General features: G+C 49.2%; 1 protein-coding gene across 1 annotated transcript in view; it reads left to right on the top strand.

The window, feature by feature from the left end:
* The window catches only part of ME3 (malic enzyme 3, NADP(+)-dependent, mitochondrial), a 168,437-nt gene that overhangs the window by 55,606 nt on the left and 93,775 nt on the right, over window positions 1-19,056 (top strand). Inside the window, 2 exon segments of the mRNA XM_015427724.1 lie at window positions 17,373-17,418; window positions 17,421-17,505. Coding sequence (XP_015283210.1) covers window positions 17,373-17,418; window positions 17,421-17,505 — 131 coding nt within the window.

The following is a 19,056-nucleotide window of genomic DNA, read 5'->3' as shown; positions in this document are numbered from 1 at the left end:
GCTTGCCGGGGAACGTCGTCTCTCACTGGGTTTGGAAACTGGATTCTTCTTTGCCGCTCTGCAGACCCTTGCAATGTGCCCACGCCGTCCGCACGCTCTGCATTCAAGGTCTCGCTATGGTCTCATTTGCCGCTTGGTTTCTTTTGTAAAAGGCATGCCTGCAGGCAATTTCTGAAGGCTGCGGTGAGAAGTGAGCCTTCAGTTTCTTCGTGATGTCCGCGAAGGAGATGGTCTTCACCTCGGTTGGGGCCACCAACGACCTCGCAATGTCGAAGGTGTCCTTTCCACACGAACTCAGGAGGCATGCTCGCTTCTTTGTCTCCTCGGTGATGTCGTGTGTCTCCAAATGGAACTCGAACCTGGCGAGGTAAGAGTCCCAATCTTCGGACGATGGTTCGAATGCCTCGAACTTCTGATTCCCAGCCATCGGGGGAGACTTGGGCACCGTGCAACCGCCTCTTCGTATGCCACAGCCCAGGTTAGTGTTGGTTTGGCAAATAGCCGCTGCTGTAGGCGCTCGTCCCGAAGGCCGCATACCAATCGGTCCCGGAGGGCGATTTCCACATCCGCAACATTGCACGGCCTCGCTGCCTTTCGAAGGGCCGCCACAAAGTCTGCGATGGTCTCATTTGCCGCTTGGTTCCTTTTGTAGAAGGCATGCCTGCAGGCAATTTCTGAAGGCTGCGGTGAGAAGTGAGCCTTCAGTTTCTTTGTGATGTCCGCAAAGGAGACGGTCTTCACCTCGGTCGGGGCCACCAACGACCTCGCAATGTCGAAGGTGTCCTTTCCACACGAACTCAGGAGGCATGCTCGCTTCTTTGTCTCCTCGGTGATGTCGTGTGTCTCCAAATGGAACTCGAACCTGGCGAGGTAAGAGTCCCAATCTTCGGACGATGGTTCGAATGCCTCGAACTTCTGATTCCCAGCCATCGGGGGAGACTTGGGCACCGGGTCTGGTGGCGCCTCCGCTAGATCGGCTGCTGTGCTTTCAATAGATTGTTCGTACTGACGGAGCCTTGGCCGGCTCGAAGCTCAACATGGGAAGTATATTGAGCGATTCATGTTATGCTGTTAATACATAACAGGGGGCAACGGCCCTTCTGGCAAAAACAGGAAGTGACTTTATGACATCCAAGAAGGTACTCTAGGATTTGCCAGAACTCCGTGGTTTAATTAGCACTCCTGCCCCTGAAATGCTCTCAGGGGGTACAATGCAGTGGCCAGGCATCCCCAAATATCTTAGGTTTACTAAAGTAGATTGGAGTGGCATATATTTGTAGCGTGGAATGCCCTGAGATTGAGAATATGTGAGGATAGAGACGGGGATGGCCGAAAACGGATTTAGTGATAAGGACTAGGAGCTTGAGAAATGAAGCAGGGAGCCAGTTTGTTGTAGTGGTTAAGAACGCGGACTCTAATCTGGGAGAACCAGGTTTGATTCCCCACTCCTCCTCCACATGCAGCTGCTGGGTGACTTTAGGCAAGCCAGAGTTCTCTCGGAGCTGTTCTCTCAAGAGCAGTTCTCAGTCAGAGCTCTCTCATTTCAACCTACCTCACAGGGTATCTGTTGTGGGGAGGTGAAGGGAAGGAGTTTGTAAACCTCTCTGAGACTCCGAGTGAAGAGTGGGGTATAAATCCAATCTCCTCCTCCACCTCCTCCACTACTATTACTACTACTACTACTACTACTACTACTAGCACCACCAGAATATAATTTTTGCCTCATTTTTCCTTTTCCAGGAGTAAGGAATCATTTGTGTGTGTGTGCCTAAGAATTTTATCCATGGAGCTCAGGGCAACACGCCACTGTTTGGTTTATCCACATAACAACCCTCTAAAGTAGATTAGGCTGTGAGATACTCACTAGTCCAAGATCTCAAGAGGGACTCTATCTATCCATCCGTCTATCTATCTGTCTATCCATCCATCTATCTGTCTATCCATCCATCTATCTATCTGTCTATCCATCCATCTCAGATCACTATATAAAGTTACCCAAGTGTAACCATTGGAGCACGTAGTTCATTTTTGTCTCCTGTGACTGGCAACAGCTCTCCATGGTCAAAGGTCTTTCCCTTGTTGCCTGTAGAGCAGGGGTCTCCAACGTGGTTCCCGTTGGAACCTGCCAGCACCTTTCCTGGAGCCTTTTAGGAAGCGGACAGGGCTTTTGCCCAGCAGAGCTTCTGATCGGCCCCTGGAGATCTTCTTGGCTTCTCGGATTTTTAAAAAATGTTGTTTTGGCAATAGCTGCCGCCGCAACACAAGGATCTTCACCGCACGACTGAAGGTAAGCGGTATGTATGTGCGAGAAAGTATTTTTAAGCAAAGGAATCCAGTCAAACAGAGCTTCTGCCTGGAATGTTGAAGCGTTGCTACTAGAGCTATGCGTCACCTCACTCCCTGACATTTTGTGGCTGGCCCACCACGCCGTGTCAGAATTCCAGAGGTGCTTGCAGGCTCAAAAAGATTGGGTGACTTACTGGCTGTTTAACAAAACTGAATAAATAAAGTATTTTTTAAAAAAAGATTGGGGGACCATTGCTGTAGAGATTATCGCTGCCTGGGATTGAACCCGGGGCTGTATGCATGTGAGACAGGTGCAAATTAGATAGAACCACAGAATCACAGAGTTGGAAGGGGCCGTGCAGGCCATCTAGTCCAACCCCTGCTCAATGCAGGATCAGCCTAGAGCATCCCTGACAAGTGTTCGTCCAGACACTGCCGAAAGACTGCCAGTCCTGAGGGGCAGCTCACCACCTCCCCAGGCAGCCCATTCCACTGTTGCACAACTCTTCCCGTCAAAATGTTTTCCCTAATATCCAGCCAGTACCTTCCCACCCTTAATTCAAACCCACGATTGCGAGTCCTCTCCTCTGCTGCCCACAGGAACAGCTCCCTGCCCTCCTCCTCTAAGTGACAGCCCTTCCGATACTTCAAGAGAGCCATCCTGTCCCCCCTCCGCCTCCTCTTCTCCAGACTGAACATCCCCAGGTCCCTCAGCCTTTCCTCCCAGGCCTTCTTGGTCTCCAGGCCCCTGATCGTCCTCGTCGCTCTCTTCTACACATCCTTTTTGAAGGACGATTAGAAGGTCCGATGCTCCCTTTGGGCAAACGCTGTCGGAGCAGATTGCGGGCGGTCTCGGAACTCTCTGGAGACCCTTCTCATTTGGCCACCTTCACGCATGATCTCTGGTCCTCCTGCTTCCACCCAGGCTGCAGAGGTTACATTTTTGCAGACCCAGGAACGGTTTGATGATGCTTTTATGATCCGTCATGTTCTCTTTCTTTCCCTGCCAGGTTTTTAATGAGAATCTTAAAAGGGTATGTTCCCCCCCCCCCCGCTCTGCTTGATGCGAGGACATTTTTATGGCCATAAACACATTGTACCCGTTGCTTCCCCACCCATTTCCCAGCCCCGTTCTTTCCCGCTGTGATTATCCTTTCTCTGTTCAGCAGATGCCCAGCTCCTCTTTGGAGCTCTCTCTGTCATTCTTCTGCAGACCTCTTTTCCTTTGGAAAAAAGGAATCTCTCTCCCTGCAAATGTAAGACAGGCGTCGTTGCTGGAATTAGCAGCTCAAATGTATTTCTCGTTGGCACGGGCCAAGTATCCGCGTCCTTTGAAGAGCAGCTCATGGGGCAGATGTCTTGCTTGAGTGGTGTCTGTAAATCAAACACACGACGGCATTCATTCGTGACAGTCGCGGGAGGAATATGGCGAGGCGTGCCTTGAGAAACACGCGTTGGATCTGGCTGGGATCGGTTTGGCTTGAGCTGAGACCTGTGGTTTATTTTTTGCCAGATGTGGCAGCGTTCGGAGACCAGACCTCAGAAGTGACAAGTCCGCCTGTCGTTGCTTCCAGTCAGGGGCATGAAAAACACATCCCTGCCATGGTTGAATAAGAAGAAGAAGAGAAGGAGGAGGAGATTGGATTTATACCCCGCCCTTCACTACCCGAAGGAGTCTCAGGGCGGCTTCCAATCTCCTTCCCCTCCCCCTCCCCCTCCCCACAACAGTCACCCTGTGATGCAGGTGGGGCTGAGACAGCTCTTTGAAGAACTGCTCTGAGAGAACAGCTCTGAAAGAACTTGTGACTTACCCAAGGTCACACCAGCAGCTGCATGTGGAGGAGCGGGGAATCAAACCCGGTTCTCCCAGATTAGAGTCCATGCTCTTAACCACTACACCAAACTGGCTCTCTGCTTCATTTCTCAAGGTTCTTGTCCTTATCACTAAATCCATTTTTGGCCATCCCCAGCAACAAGTGGCATGGGAAAAGGTGGGAATTTGCTGCCCTCCCGCCACTCCTCCTCTTCCTCCGTTACATCTGCACAAAGAGACAGACACGGTGGACTTTAAAGCATCCCCCCAGTGCGCAGCTCAGCTAGAAACAGGTTTACCATTCAACTGGTGAACCCTGGCTCCCATTGCCTGCGGCCACCAAGCAGCAGTAGGAGAAAAAAAATTAAAAACCCAGTCAGCATCCTCGGCACTGCTGTATCACTCCCAGGGGAACCAAGAAATGACATAGGGTAGCTCTAGGAATCACCGCAAACGATGGTAAAACCGTAGAGTTTCCGGTGGTTCCTAGGCTTACCCTACATCACTTCCAGGTTTTATCCAGAAGTGGCATAGCAGCACAGAGGATGTTGCACTCCCCCCTCCATTTCCGCACCCACAACCCACCCTCCAGTTGCCAGGCACTGCCTGACAACCCTAGCTAAAAAAGAAAGAAAGAAAGAAAAAGGGTCTTTAAGAAGCCAAAAGAGGTGGAAGAAATCTTAGTTCCACCCCCTTACTGTAGTGGCTGTGGGTCAAGCACTGACATAGACACTCTGTTCAAAGCTACCACCCAGTTCCTCGTTTGAACCAGATCAGAGGTTTTTCTTCAGTCAGCTTAAAAGGGTTTCCCCAAGGGGTCCCTGAGTTGTTCCCACAGTGAGCGAATTGTTGTGTGGATACTCCCACTGGATTCACAGTCGTCCTGCATGGGATGTGGGGGGAAATCCCTGGGTGGGAGCAACCTGTATCATCTGAGATCCACACTGAACTAGCCAATAGGGCAGGTCTTGGAATTCCACCGAAACACCTTCTCTGCTTTACATTCTCCCGCCTTGAAGGTTCTGTGAATCGACTCTGGCTTTTCCAACCCTCTAAGAATTTCGAACACCGTTTCTTCTTCATGTGACAGCATCAGCACAAAAAGGTAAAAAGGAGTCTTGCTTCTGAGGTTGAGCCTTAGTATTTTGTGTAGGCGGTGGTGCAGACGGTAGGACGTCTGCATTAACAACTATGAACAGCCATTGTGGCTATTCGTGGAGACGGCACAGATGGCGGCAAATATCACCAGTGGCAATGGCGGCGACGAAACATCTGGCAGTAGAAGTGGATGACGATGCAACGGCTGCAGCACCAACAGAGCGATCCCTGGCGGCGAGCAGGCCATCGTGCGACCTGCGGCAACAAAGGCGAGAGACTGGGAGGCGCCTGATGACGCGCAGCACAAGGCGTGGTGGAGCCTGACCAGATGGAGCCAGAGCCTAGAAGCAAGTGTGAAGTCATGCGCCTGCGCGGTCCCGCCAGCGACAGCCGCCTGGGAAAGATGCCGAGAGAGATCGCCTGGAAGAAACAGCCACGCCGGAACAACAACGAGGCCCTCCAATTGGGTGCTGGTAGGCTCCCCCAGCCCTACCATGTGTGGCCCAAGTTAGGGACGAAAGGGTTATTAGAACCACTACATATGTAAACCGCCCAGAGACCCCTAAGGGGTTAGGGCGGTATAGTAAGGCGAAAGATAAATAAATAAATAAGTAAATAAATAAATAAATAAAATGAACACACAAAGCTGCCCTATACTGAATCAGACCCTTGGTCCATCAAGATCAGTGCTGTCTACTCTGACTGGCAGCCGCTCTCCAGGGTCTCAGGCTGAGGTCTTCCACATCACCTCAGGCCAGATCCTCTAACTGGAGATGCCGGGGATTGAACCTGGGACCGTCTGCAAGCCAAGCAGAAGCTCTACCACTGAGCCACAGCCATCTCGTGTTCCCTTTGTTCGGTTTCTAGGTTCCCATGTCTGTGGTGAATCACAATGGATTCTTCACCATGGGTTCGATTCAACCAAGGCAAAGGAAGTTGAAAAGGAAGGAATCCATTGACCCACACATTCTGTTTAATGTTTGCTGATTACTTTTTGATGGATCCAACTCTGTAACTTTTATTTTCCCTCACATCAACTGAAAGGCAGTGCTTTTGAGCAGAGTCAGCGTACTCTTTCACGTACCTGTTATTATGCACACCTCAGTCAAGTGATGTTCATGTAGCCACAGTGGCATGCTCCACGTATCATGTACATTCTTCATTGCTAGCTAAAACTTTCACTTTCCACTGACCTTCACCCTCTCCTGAGAGGAAGGGGCAGGTCTTCTCTGTGAGGTCCTTCTCGACCTTGGAGCCCCTCCAATTGCCCTCAGGGCTCAGCATGACTTTAATGGAAAAGCTGAGCTGGCAAGGGGACCTGGTTCCGGAAAAGGTGAAGCGGAAAACAATGTCAGGGAGGACCCCTTCCCCAGCATCTTCTCCAGCTTTTGGAGAAAGATGGGAGCATTCCTTGCCTGGAGTTTAAAAACACACTTGAAAGGGGTGAACTGGTGAATGCGTTTGTGGATCCCCTCATGTGCACGTAAACAAAACCTGATTCCTCATGAAGTCTTTATTTTATTTATTTATTTATTTGTTAGATTTATACCCTGCCCTTCCCAGCAGGCTCAGGGCGGCTACAACAAAGGCAATTGCCATAACAACAGTTAAAACATCATAAAACAATCATTACACAGTAAAAGCAATCATTAAGTAAAGTGCGGTGCTCTTGACGTTAAAATTTTTCTCAGTCCAAGATCATTCATCAACCTAACCTGACAGCCTAACCTTACTTTCAGTTTATATACCACTCGAACCCCGAAGGGTCTCTGAGCGGTTTACATACGATTTAATTTTCCTACCTAGGGCCACATTAACTGGGGAAGTGTTTTCGCTACCAGCACCCAGGCAGCTCTTGTTGGCTCTTTCAAGCGGGCTTTCAGGTGTTCTTCTGGGCAGTCTACCTCCTGGCGCCTTGGGGCGGGTTTTGCTTCCTTGGGACAAATCTTGCTTCCAGCGACTTCCTCTGGCGGGCTGTTATCCTGGGGCGCGGCCACGCGCCAGCCACAGCTCTGGCTATGTCCTGCTGGCTCCGCCGGGCTGCGCCGTCATGCCCCCGCGCCTCCTCGACTCTGCCTCCACCCAGTCTCCGTCACTCGTCGTCGCCAGGGCCGCCCCGCCGAACGCTCCGCCGCTTCGCTTGCCAGCTGCTCCGTTGTTCTGCCGCCACCGCCGCACCCCTCACGAGGGGGAGGAGGGTGCCCCCTGCCACCTAGGGCAGGTACCCAATTTATCTACTTGCATTATGCTTATTGCGCTTTCGAACCGCTGAGTCGTAAGAACCGCTTACAGTCGTAAGAACATAAGAAAAGCCCTGCTGGTTAAGACCAGTGGTGTCAGCTAGCTGCCATGTTTTGCTTGTTTCCCTCCCTGTTCCCGCTTGCTCGCAGCTCAGCCGCTTGCAGTAAACATTGCTTGGGAGACCGTGGGAGCCAGCTCTGCCAGACTGCGTTACCTGTCTGGCCTTGTGAGGAAGGGAGGGCTTGCGTTCCACCTCGGGTGTGAATCTTACTGCTCTCATGAGACCCTGCGAGTCTCCTGCTCATTATGTAACCTCCGGCCGGGAGAATTCCCCCACGCGCGCTCGGAGTTCATTTGCTTAGCCATTTGCCTCGTCCTGCTGTATGTAGGGATGTTTCCGCCCCATAGTCATTCCTAACAATAATCCTGTGGATATGGTACCAGTTTTGTACTCTAATAAAGCATAACGCTTCTTAGGAAACGTGTGTGGAGAGTTACTTTCTGTGGAACCTGACAAGTGGCCCATCTAGTCCACCATCCTGTTTCACACGGTGGCCAGCCAGTTCCTCTGGATGGCCAACAACAAGGCATAGAGGCCGAGGCCTTCCCCTGATTTTGCCTCCTGTCTCGAGTGTTCAGAGGATTAGTGTCTCTGAATGTGGAGGTTCCCCTCAGTCATTGTAACTAGTAGCTTTTGATAGACATATCTTCCATGAATGTATCTGTTCCCCTTTTAAAGCTGTTTATTCCTGTGGCCATCACTACATCTTCTGGCAGCAAATTCCGCATTTTGATCACTCTCTGTGTAAAGTAATATTTCCTTTTGTCCAGGTCCTGAGCTGGATAGCCCAGGCTGGCCCGATCCCAGCAAATCTCAGAAGCTAAACAGGGTTGGCCTTGACTAGTATTTGGAAGGGCTCTAAGGAATACCAGGGTTGTGTTGTGGGTCAGTCAGGACTCAGCAACAGCAAGGACTCCTCAGGAGAAGCGGACTTCTCAAAAGAAGCGCCTCAGGAAATCAGCTCTGAACCAGCAGAAGCCGCCAAGGAAGAAGATGAGCTACAGGCTTGTCAGAGTACACAGCCACAGCATCTTCCAGCCTTGTTCCAACAGAGGAAACACAGGTGGTCATTACCAGCCCTCCGGTTTCACCCACACCCTTTGAGCATCGGAGACGAAGGCTTAGAATGGAGCTTCAGGAAAGAGGACAAAGCGCATGTCTTCTGGCCTGATGTCAGCTGTTTGCTGATGATGAGCAGCTGCAGGGTTACTCCCAAACAGCTGGCTACAAGTAAGACCTTCCAGCAGAGTCCTATAAAAGCCAGTCAAGGGAGACTGCTGGATGTGGAAACAAGAAGTCACCAACCTCTTGACTCAGCAGCCACAGTTCTGAACTCTGTTCTGTTCCCATGACCCTTGGACTGGCTCTTGACTCTGACATCTTCCTTCTTGTACTTGTGAACAACCTTAGACTGTTGGACCTTGCTTCCTGTATAATGCTCTGAACTGGATGGTGCTATCTGGGTAACTGGCTTTTGGACTGAACTTTTGACTCTGACCCTGAAATTCGGCTTGGACTGACCCTCGATTCTGACAGGTCATTATGCAGAGGCAGGCAATGGTAAGCTACCTCTGAAATGTCTCTTGCCGTAAAAACAAGTCTAGCTCGCCACCTAGTGGTGCATGTCATTAAAAGAGCTAGAACTTCTGGCCGCTAGACAATCTTAGGGTCTCCTGGCTTTTCGACACACAATGCCATATGATAATTAATTAATTTATTTATTAATTCCTATTATCCATCCTGAACCTACTGCCCCATCCCCCTTTCTCACTGAGACTCAAGGTGGATCACACGACAGTGTAAATCGATGCAATCAACAGTTTGAGACATCCAGTGAGCAATTCAATATGATCAGGAATCCCTTCTTTGTGAGAAAAGGCTAGAAACTCTAGGGCTTTTTGGTTTAGGGGGAGAAAGGCAACTAAGGGAGGGCATGATAGAGGTTTCTAAAATTGTACATGGGGGCAGCAAGTGAATAGGAAGAACTTTGCCCTCCCTCTGGGACTCAAAATGAAGTTGATGGGCAATGGATTTAAGATCGGAAAAAGGAAGAACTTCTGCAGTCAACATGTAATTAAACTGTGGGATTCACTGTCATAACGATGGCCACAAACATAGGTGTCTGTAAAAGAGGATTCAACAGATTCATACAGGAGAGGTTCACCGGTGGCTACTACTCATGGTGACTAAAAGAGACCTCTGTATTCACAGGCAGCAAACCTCTGAATACTGATACTAGAAGGCATCATCAGGGGAAGCCTATGCTGAGGCCTTTCACATCAGGCTGAGGTCTCTCACATCGCCTACCACCTTGGCCCTTCTACCTGGAGATGCTGGATTAAACCTGGGACCTTCTGCATGCCAAGCAGATGCTTTGCCAGTGAGCTATGGCCTCTCCCCATTAGCCCGTCAAGGTCAGTAGTGGAAGCAGCGGCCCACAACAGCTCTCCAGGATCACCTAGTAGCTGGTCTTTTGTTAACCAGAGATACTGGCAATTGAACTTGGGATCTTCAGTGTGTAAAACAGATGTTCTACCACTGAGCCACATCCCCCTTTCCTAGACAAAACTGCCTTAAATCGTCAGACCATTGGTCCTTCAAGATCTGTACTGTCTACAAACCTGTGCATGGGATAGAGAAGAAGTACTTTTCTCCCTTTCTCACAATACAAGAACTCGTGGGCAGTCAATGGAATTAATGAGCAGTAAGTGTACAACAGATAAAAGGAAGTCCTTCTTCACCCAAAGAGTAATTAACAGGTGGAATTCACTGCCACAGGGAGTGGTGGCAGCTACAAGCATAGGCAGCTTCAAGAGGGAATTGAATAAACAGATGGAGCAGAGGTCCATGAGTGGCTATTAGCCACAAGGTATAGACAGAACACTGTCTGGGGCAATGATGCTCTGTATTCTTGGAGCTTGGGGGGGCAACAGTGGGAGGGCTTCTGGAGTTCTGGCCCCACTGGTGGACCTCCTGATAACCCCTGGATTTTGGCCACTGTGTAACACAGAGTGTTGTACTGGATGGGCCATTGGCCTGATCCAACATGGCTTCTTTTATGTTCCTATGTACTCAGACTGGCAGCAGCTCTCCAAGTATCAGGCAATGGGCTTTCATATCACTGGCCACCTGATGCTTACTAGAGATGCCAGGGATTAAACCAAGCAGATGCTCTACCACTGGGCCACACTCCCTCTCTAAAGGGCACTTCTTATATTCTCACAGTGGCTAGCCAGATGCTCCCAGGAGGTTCCCAAAGCATGAGGATAATAGCACTTCCATATCATCCACCTCGGCAACTGTTATTTAGAGTTAAACTGCCTCTGAATCTGGAGGTTCCATTTATCATGGCTAATAGCTGTATACCTATCCTTAGTGAATTGGTCTAACGCTCTTTATTCCGTTTTCAGTATTATGCGCACCATTGTATCTCCCGTTGACACGACGGAGTTCTCGCTCGGTGAAATGAAAAGTCACTTTGTACGTAACGAATCGAACAGCAGGGTTCCGCGTGCGAACGTCACGCCTCAGTTTCGGCCAAATCGCGGTCCCAATGAAGACAAAGAATTGCAGCTCTTATATGTTGTTAAGAGTAAGCTTTGGCTTACAGAGAAGGTGCTCTGGGATTGGTCCAAAGTGTACCATGTGGCTAAAAAGATGGAATTACAGAGAAAAGCCGGTTGTCGTTCTCCAGGCGCCCAACAGACAACAAGCTTGAATTTATGTCCGAGGCAAGCAAAAAGGCCTTATAAATTCTTGTCCCTTCATTGGTGGGGGGAGCTTTATTGCCGAGCTGGAAATGAGCAGTGCTGAAAAGGGAGCCTGCAGCGGGAGAGGCAGCAAGTGAAAGAATCATATTGTCGATAAGAAAAGGGAAGTTGTTTTCATGTCACTTGGCAGGCTTTGGGAGAGGCAGCAGGCTCTCCCTCTTAGCTACTGGGACCGACCTGGAATATATTTCCATATTCTCAGCACCGAAGACAAGCTGGCTCTTTGTCAGTCTACAACAAAGCACCAAGTGAAGACTTGGAAAACAGTCGTCAGTGGAGGCCCCATCTCCAAGGTGATGTTTTCGAGCTGTCCTTTCTCCCGGAGTCCCGGAGTTCAGCTTCCGAAATGTAAATTTCTCTGATAGGGAGCATTCGAGAGGACCTCGCTCCTGTGAGAGCGCCACATACCCAAATATCTGGGGAACTCCAAGAGGGTGGTCTCGTTGGTCTACAGTAGAACACCTAGCTTCGAGTCTAGTTGTGCCTTATTTATTTTTTTATTTTTTTATTAGAGACACAAGATTTTTTGGACATACGCTTTTGAGAGTCAAGGGTCCCTTCATTAGATGCGGTGTGTGCGGATTCCCAAGTGATTCGCCTTGAAAAGTTCATTTTTTTAAAGCCATTGACTTCGGATTTCTAATTTTGGCAGTCTCAAAGGGCAAAACAACACAATCAATATATTTTTTTAATTAGTCGGGTCAGGGAGGGTCCGTGGCTCATTGGTAGAGTATCCACTTGGCATTCAAAAGGTCCCAGGTTCAGTCTGGCATCTCTGGTTAAAAGGATCAGTTAGTAGGTGATGTGAAAGACCTGCACCTGAGACTCTGGAGAGCGGCTGCCAGTCTGAGTAGACGATACTGACCTTGATGGTCTGATTCATTGAAAGGCGGCTTCATGTGTTCCCCAGACCCAACCTGGTTTCCTGGAGCCACACAGGATTTATGGGGAACATCCAGGGGTCATTTCCTGCAGGCGCGCACAGGAGCGGAGCTCCGGCAGTAAAGAGCCCAGGGGGCGGGCACATGCCACAAGCCCCCCCCCCTGCTCCTAGCAGCCCTCAGTCAGAGCAAGAAGCAGCCAGGTAAGCTGCAGAGCTCCCCCTGGCCCCCCGGTCCAAAAAAGTCCAGTGGCACCTTTAAGACCAAGTTTTATTCAGGTACAAGCTCTCCCTCCTCTGCGAGGGCAGATCTGCATGTTCCTCCCCCCCTCCAATAGCTAGCAATCCAAAACAGTCCAGTGGAGCCTAAGTGGTGGGTGTTGCCTTCTGACACACTTCCGGTGATGTCAGGGGATGTGGCATATGCAAATAAGTTATGCTAATGAGCCCTGCACCTCTTTTTCTACGAAATGACCCCTGGGAACACCAGTTTTGAAGCCTGTGAGAAGCCTCATTATGCTCAGGGGGCCTGATCCTGCCTTCCCCCCTCAACATTTTCCCAGGCCAAAATGCCCCCTGGGGATATTTGCAGAACTTTGGAGCTGCACGTGAGGAACCTGAACTTGTGTAGTTTGACCCTAACTATTTTTTTTCTTCTTGCCACAAGATTTTTCCTGCCATTTGGGTGCCGAACCGCAGTATTCTTTCTCCGAGTCTCCCCATTTTCTTGTTTTCCGATTGTCGTCGCTCCGTGCTTTCTCAGACCACCTTTGATCCAATTTGAGAAAGCGCAGAGAAAAGATGAGGACATCATGGAAAGGCAACAGACAGGAAATGAGTAAGCGAGGAGGCCATGAGAAAAACCATGGCAGTTTGTCACCCCAGTCACAAAAATGCCTCTGTGTGACAGGACTCTCCCAATAGCTTAACCCTCGTTCCACGGTGCTCTCCCAATCGCTTAACCCTCGTTCCACGATCTGGTTTATTTGTTCACTTATACCCTGCCTTTCTCTCTAATGGGGACCCAAAGTAGCTTCCATCATTCTTCTCTCCTCCATTTTATCCTCACAATAGCCCTGTGAGGTAGGTTAAAAGCTTGGGAGGGTGTGACTGGCCCACGGTCATCCAGCAGGCATCCGTAGCACGAGTGGGGATTCGAACCTGCATCTTCCAGATCCTAATCCGACACTCTTAGCCAACACCATGTTGGCTCTCTGGTGGTTCCTCTTCTCAACATTGGTTGAGAAGAATTCCTAGTGAACGTTTAATTGTGGTAAACAGGGGAGCCAGTGTGACTTTTTTTGCAACTCACATGATAAACCTCCCCCTCAAAAAATAATTGGATTGTTTTATGGCAAATTTTAATTTGTTTTTTCTTCTTGCCTTTTGTCTTCAGTGCTGCTTAGTTTTTTTTAAATCAATGATGCTGTTTTTAAGACCTCAAATTTTATGCTTTTGCAGTGGCGTTCATTTTGCTGCTTTTATCATTTTAAATATTCCATATTATTTTACATTATTGTTTTTGTTCTAATCTGCCCTGAGAGTTTTTAAAGCAGAAGGGCAGGATATTAAAATCTTATAAATAAATAAGGTTGAAGGGAGACGGGTAGCCCACTCAGAAGAGGCACGTGAATCTTAGATGCTCTGCACTGAACTTCATTTGCACTGGGCCAGGAAGCACTCAGCAAGAAAGCACTTTTGAAAGATAGTCCGGAAGCAGCAAACGGATATTAATGCTGGGCACCTCAGAGTCATCCACATGGATTTTGAGCAGTGCATGAATCTGAGTTGCTCTGCACTGAGCTTCATTTGCACATGGCCAGGAAGCACTCAGTCAGGAAGCACTTTCAAAGGATAGTCCGGAAGCAGCAGACTGATACTAATGCAGAATCGTGCATGGATTTTGACCTGGGCCATCCCGCAGCCTTTCTAGCAGTTAGAAAGGAGGAGAGTCCGGAGCTTCTACAGTGATGCTGAGGCCTCTAAGACGTCTTTCCCTCACAGCTGTGAAGGCAGAGGTGTGGTTGCCCTGCTCAGACGTGCCTCTTTGAGTGCAGCTGTTCGCTGAAGTGGCAGTGCCTAGGCCAGCTGTAGCACATTAGCTGCCACTTCTGAGCTGGCACATGCTGGGCACTTCATCGAACTGATGAGTGAAGGGATAGAAATATGCCGTGGGTTGCCAAGCAGCCATATTGTTCTGAACAACGGTGCAAAAAGTAACGTTTCAGTTGTTTACAATCAGCAGTATCAACGGCAAAATAACAAAATACAGTAAAATTGGAAAGATGAATCATTATAAACAGAGACTGGGAAACACACAGACACACACAGAGGGGTGGGGGAAGATTTTAAACAAAGACCACTGTTTCAAATCAGTCTCCAAGCGTTGCCATGGAACAGAAACGAAAGCCAATATTTTAATAAAAATATTTTTGTCCGGTTCACCCTAATTCGTCACCGCATGCTGCTCGAGACAGCTGAATTGTTCATTATTCGGATGGAAGCCGTGAGTCACACCACCCTTTGGCAGCCCTTCAAATAGGAATAAAAAAAAAACAACAGCACGTATGTTTAATTTCTCGATTCTCCCAAAAGCAATAACTTAAATGAAAACAGTATTGCTTTTGGCACAGCGGTTGCCCATCCCATTCGGTTTAGTCATCCCCGTAACACAGGGCTGGCGCAGAGCGACATTGAGTGCAGCCGATTCTGCCAGCAAAGCAGCATTTCCTCCCGCAAAGGATCGAGTAATGCTCACCTAGCCACTGAAGGGTGATGGGAAAAAGCTGAGCCAACCAAAAGGTGCTCTGGACCCTCAGAGCAAAGACCATTCAGCAGTCGTCAGATAGCAATTGTGAACATTCCGTGTACCCATTTGGTGACTGTAAAGTAGTAAAGGGACAGTCTACTGTAACTGGGGGGTGGGGGGAGATGGCAGGTTGGTCTACTGACCTTGGTGGACCAAGGGTCTGATTCGGCATAAGGCAGGTTCATGCATGTCTTCGACAGCGAGATGCACATTTTCAAAAGCATACTCTACTCATGTGGGAAGGCGAGCGAAAACGTATGGGACAGAGCTTCAGGTGAGCTTGTGTAGTGCAGAGACTAGGATCTGGGTTCAGATCCTAGCACTCTACCCTGAAGCTCGCTGGGTGACCTTGGGCCGCTCACACGCACACAGCCAGTTCAACCTCACAGGGTTTGGGGCAGAATAAAATGGGAGAGGACCAGCCTCGTGCACAGTTCTGTTCTCTTTGGAAGAAGGGTGGGATTTAAGAAATGTGTTAGGCTCCCAGAAATAACAGCAGTCTGGCAACTGAAAACCACAGTTAGGCATCGATTTCTTATATTTATTTACTGTCTTGTGATGACTCCAAAACAAAGTCTTTAAATGTTAAAAGTAAAACCTTTTACATCTGGAAGGAAAGAGGGGGGAGGTTGCACAATGACCTTTGCTCCCCTTCAGCCTCATAATTAAAACAAACAACTGAGCAAGAATCTAGATCAGTTCCCCCCCCCCCGTGGTGTCTTTGGTTGCCACGGCACCTGCCAACACCTTCCCTGGTGCCGTCAAGTGTTTTCAGAAAGTGGGTGGAGTCGGGCAAGGCTCCTGCCCAGCAAGGTTCCTGATTAGCTGTTAGAGACTTGATTGACAGTGCTGATTTCAAAAAACGTCAGTCCGGCAATAACCACAGCACAAGGATCTTCACCGTGTGACTGAAATTAAGCTACAGTGGCTATTTCGTGGCCGGCTCCGCTTGCTTTGGCATCCATTTCCTGGCAGCCATTCTGTGGCTGCGCCTGTCATGACACGTCAGAACTCCAAAGGTGCCTGCAGTCTCAAAAAAGTCAGGGATCTCTAATCTAGATAATGGTTCACTCAACGAGAGTGTGGCCCAGCCCTCCAGAAGGCCATTAGTGAGGGGACCAACCAAGGTCTCCAGGGAGAAGGAACTGCATACTCTTGGGGCCACAGTGGAAAAGGCCCTCTTGTCACGGGCTGGGGTTCCAGTCAAAGGGAATCCAGAACAGGCCAAGATCAGGAGCCAAGAAGACAGTGCAAGGTCCAAAAAATTCAAGCCAGGGTCAGGAGCCAGAAACACAGAGCCAAGTCCAAAGCCAGGGGGTCCAAAGGTCTAGGTGCAAGAGCCGAGCCGGAGTGGATGCTAGCAACACAAAGCTGACTTGTTGCTTCCATGAAGGATACTGGCCAGAGAGTGGAGTTAAATGCTGCTACCAATTAGCCAGCTGCATGATCGGGCAGGATCCTGTTAGAACTCTGGGCTGGCTGAGCGTCTCCCTTGTAGCCTGTCCTCTCTTCGCCTGGTTGCTAAGTTTTGCCGCAGTCGCTCCCTTAGACGAATCACACGTGGGGGTGAGTCAGGAGGACTTTCAGCTTGCAGTTCTTCTTTCTTATCTAGGCCAGGTGTGAAGACTGCTGTTACAGGTGCTTGCCAGCTATCCTCCTTTGCTGCTTCAGAGGGGCCAGCTGTGGTTTCTGCAGGCTCTGTCAGCTCATCCTCATCCATGCTCATGACACCTCTCTCTCTCATGCCTACCTAGCTCATGTCATGCAGAGTCAGCACATAGCAGAGTTCAAGGTTTATTGATTACCTTTGTCTGTACCCCACTGTTCTCCCCAACAGGGACCCAAAGTGACTTACAATATTCTCCCATTTTATCTTCACAACAACCTTGTGGGGTGTGTTAGGCTGTGACTGGCCCATGGTGACCCCGCAGACTTCCATGGCAGAGTGGCGATTCAGACCTGGGTCTCTCAAATCTGAGCCCAACAATCTAACCCTATACGGTTGTGTTGCCTGCATGCCAGGATCGTGTGCGTACATCCCACATTTTTTATTTTCCCCTGTCTCCAAGGAACTCACAACAGCATGCACAGTTCTTCCCTCTTCCATTTTATCCTCACAACAACCCCACAAGGTAGGTCATACTGAGAGTGTTTGCCTAGCCTACCAACATCTGAACCCGAGTCTCTGCAGTCTTAGCACATCCCTCTAATCATGACACCACTCTCTTTCTTACTTGTTCTGAGGCAGACATGGCAATCTAGTTTGTGATTTAGCATGAAGGTCAAGATCCTTTTCAACATCTTGTCCAGTGGAGAGTGACAAGAGAGATGGGCTCACAGAAGCGGAAATCTAATTATGCCTCTTGCAGCGCTTGTCCTGGGCTCCAACCAACCTCTTCTCTCTTCCTTCGCAGGGCATGGCCTTTACACTTGAGGAGAGACTCCAGCTCGGCATTAACGGCTGCTTCCTCCTTGCTTCCTGAGCCAAGAGGTTCAAGTCCTCCGTGTTCTAAAGAGCTACGAGACCAAATCCAGCGACCTAGACAAGTAAGCATGATGTGATCCGAGAACCTTTCGGTAAGGTCTGCGACCAGCAGTAAATGCGATGGAGGGTGCACGAAGAAAGGTTTTCTTTTTCCCTGGCCATCCTCATTGGCTGACACTTCTAGGGGCGGAGACATTTGCAATGTATGAGTTGCCAGCCTCCAGGTAGGGCACGGAGGCCTCGCAGATTGAGCAACTGATCTCCAGAGCAACAGAGATCAGAGTCCAGTGGCACCTTAAAAAGGTAAAGGTTCCCTTGCTCGAAAGCCAGTCGAGTCCGACTCTAGGGTTGCGGTGCTCATCTCCGTTTCCAAGCCGAAGAACCAGCACTGTCCGAAGACGTATCCGTGGTCATGTGGCCGGCATGACTAAACACCAAGGCGCACGGAACGCTGTTACCTTCCCACCGAAGTGGTACCTATTCATCTACTTGCAGTTTCTTGCTTTCGAACTGCTAGGTTGGCAGGAGCTGGAACTAGAGACGGGAGCTCACTCCGTCATGCGGCACACTCGGGTCTCAAACTGCTGAACTACCGACCTTCCACAGCCTTAAAGACTAACAAAATATGTGGCAGGCAGCTAGCTGAAGAAGTGAGCCGTGACTCACGAAAGCTCCTACCCTGCCAGATATTTTGTTAGTCTTTAAGGTGCTACTGGACTCTTGCTCTTTTCTGCTGCTACAGACAGACTAACATGGCTACCCATCTTGATCAATCAACAGAGATCAGTTCCCCTGGAGAAAGCAGCTGCTTTGGAGAGTGGACTCTATGGCGTTATACCCCAAACCCCACCCATCCCAGAAGTTTCCAGCCTGGAGCAGAGAACCCTACTGACTTCACATCACATACTGTGGGTAAAAGGAAGAAGTTCCATCGGCCTCCACTTCTGAAAGGGCTTTTTGTTGTTGTTGCAAGCACACATGCTACAAAACACCTAGCCCCAGCATGTTGTCATGAAATGTGCATAGTTCAAAGCCAGCTTGATCTGGGAACAGCTATGGCTTGGGGATGGACATAAGAAGGACCCTGCCGGATCAGACCAATCGTCTGGTCCAGCATCCAGTTTCACAGAGCAGTCAACTGGTTGCCCTGGAGAGCCATCAAACACCACACGGTAACTGAACTTAAGAACATCAGAAGAGCCCTGCTGGATCAAACCAGTGGTCCATTTAGGCCAGCATCCTGCCTCACACAGGATAATACATTATAATTATCCTAGGGGTAACACGATTCAGAAAATCAAAAGGAAAGGTCAAAAAACAAAAGGAAGCAGCAAGAGGAAATATCATTTCATTCCAGTACGTAATACAAATGTCCAGTGTTCACGTTTATCCTGTTGTTTTGGCAGAGAACCGCCAAAGTGGCTTAGAATAAGAGCAGAAGTTGTTTATATGCATAACTTAAATTTAAAAATTGAAAAACAGAGATCAAAACAATTGGAACTCAGTCAGTAGACAAATCCAAGAGGTCACTGGATTAGAGTGCTGCTGCTAACCAAGTTCCAGGATTGTTTGAAGGGGTTTCCTCATGCCAGGCAAGATATTCTATTTTATGC

Source organism: Gekko japonicus, unplaced genomic scaffold, assembly GCF_001447785.1.
Source record: "Gekko japonicus isolate JY-2015 unplaced genomic scaffold, Gekko_japonicus_V1.1 scaffold393, whole genome shotgun sequence".
In the NCBI taxonomy this organism is placed as follows: Eukaryota; Metazoa; Chordata; class Lepidosauria; order Squamata; family Gekkonidae; genus Gekko; species Gekko japonicus.
The sequence above is the reverse complement of the archived record's forward strand: the minus strand, read 5'-3'. Positions and strand labels throughout refer to the sequence as shown.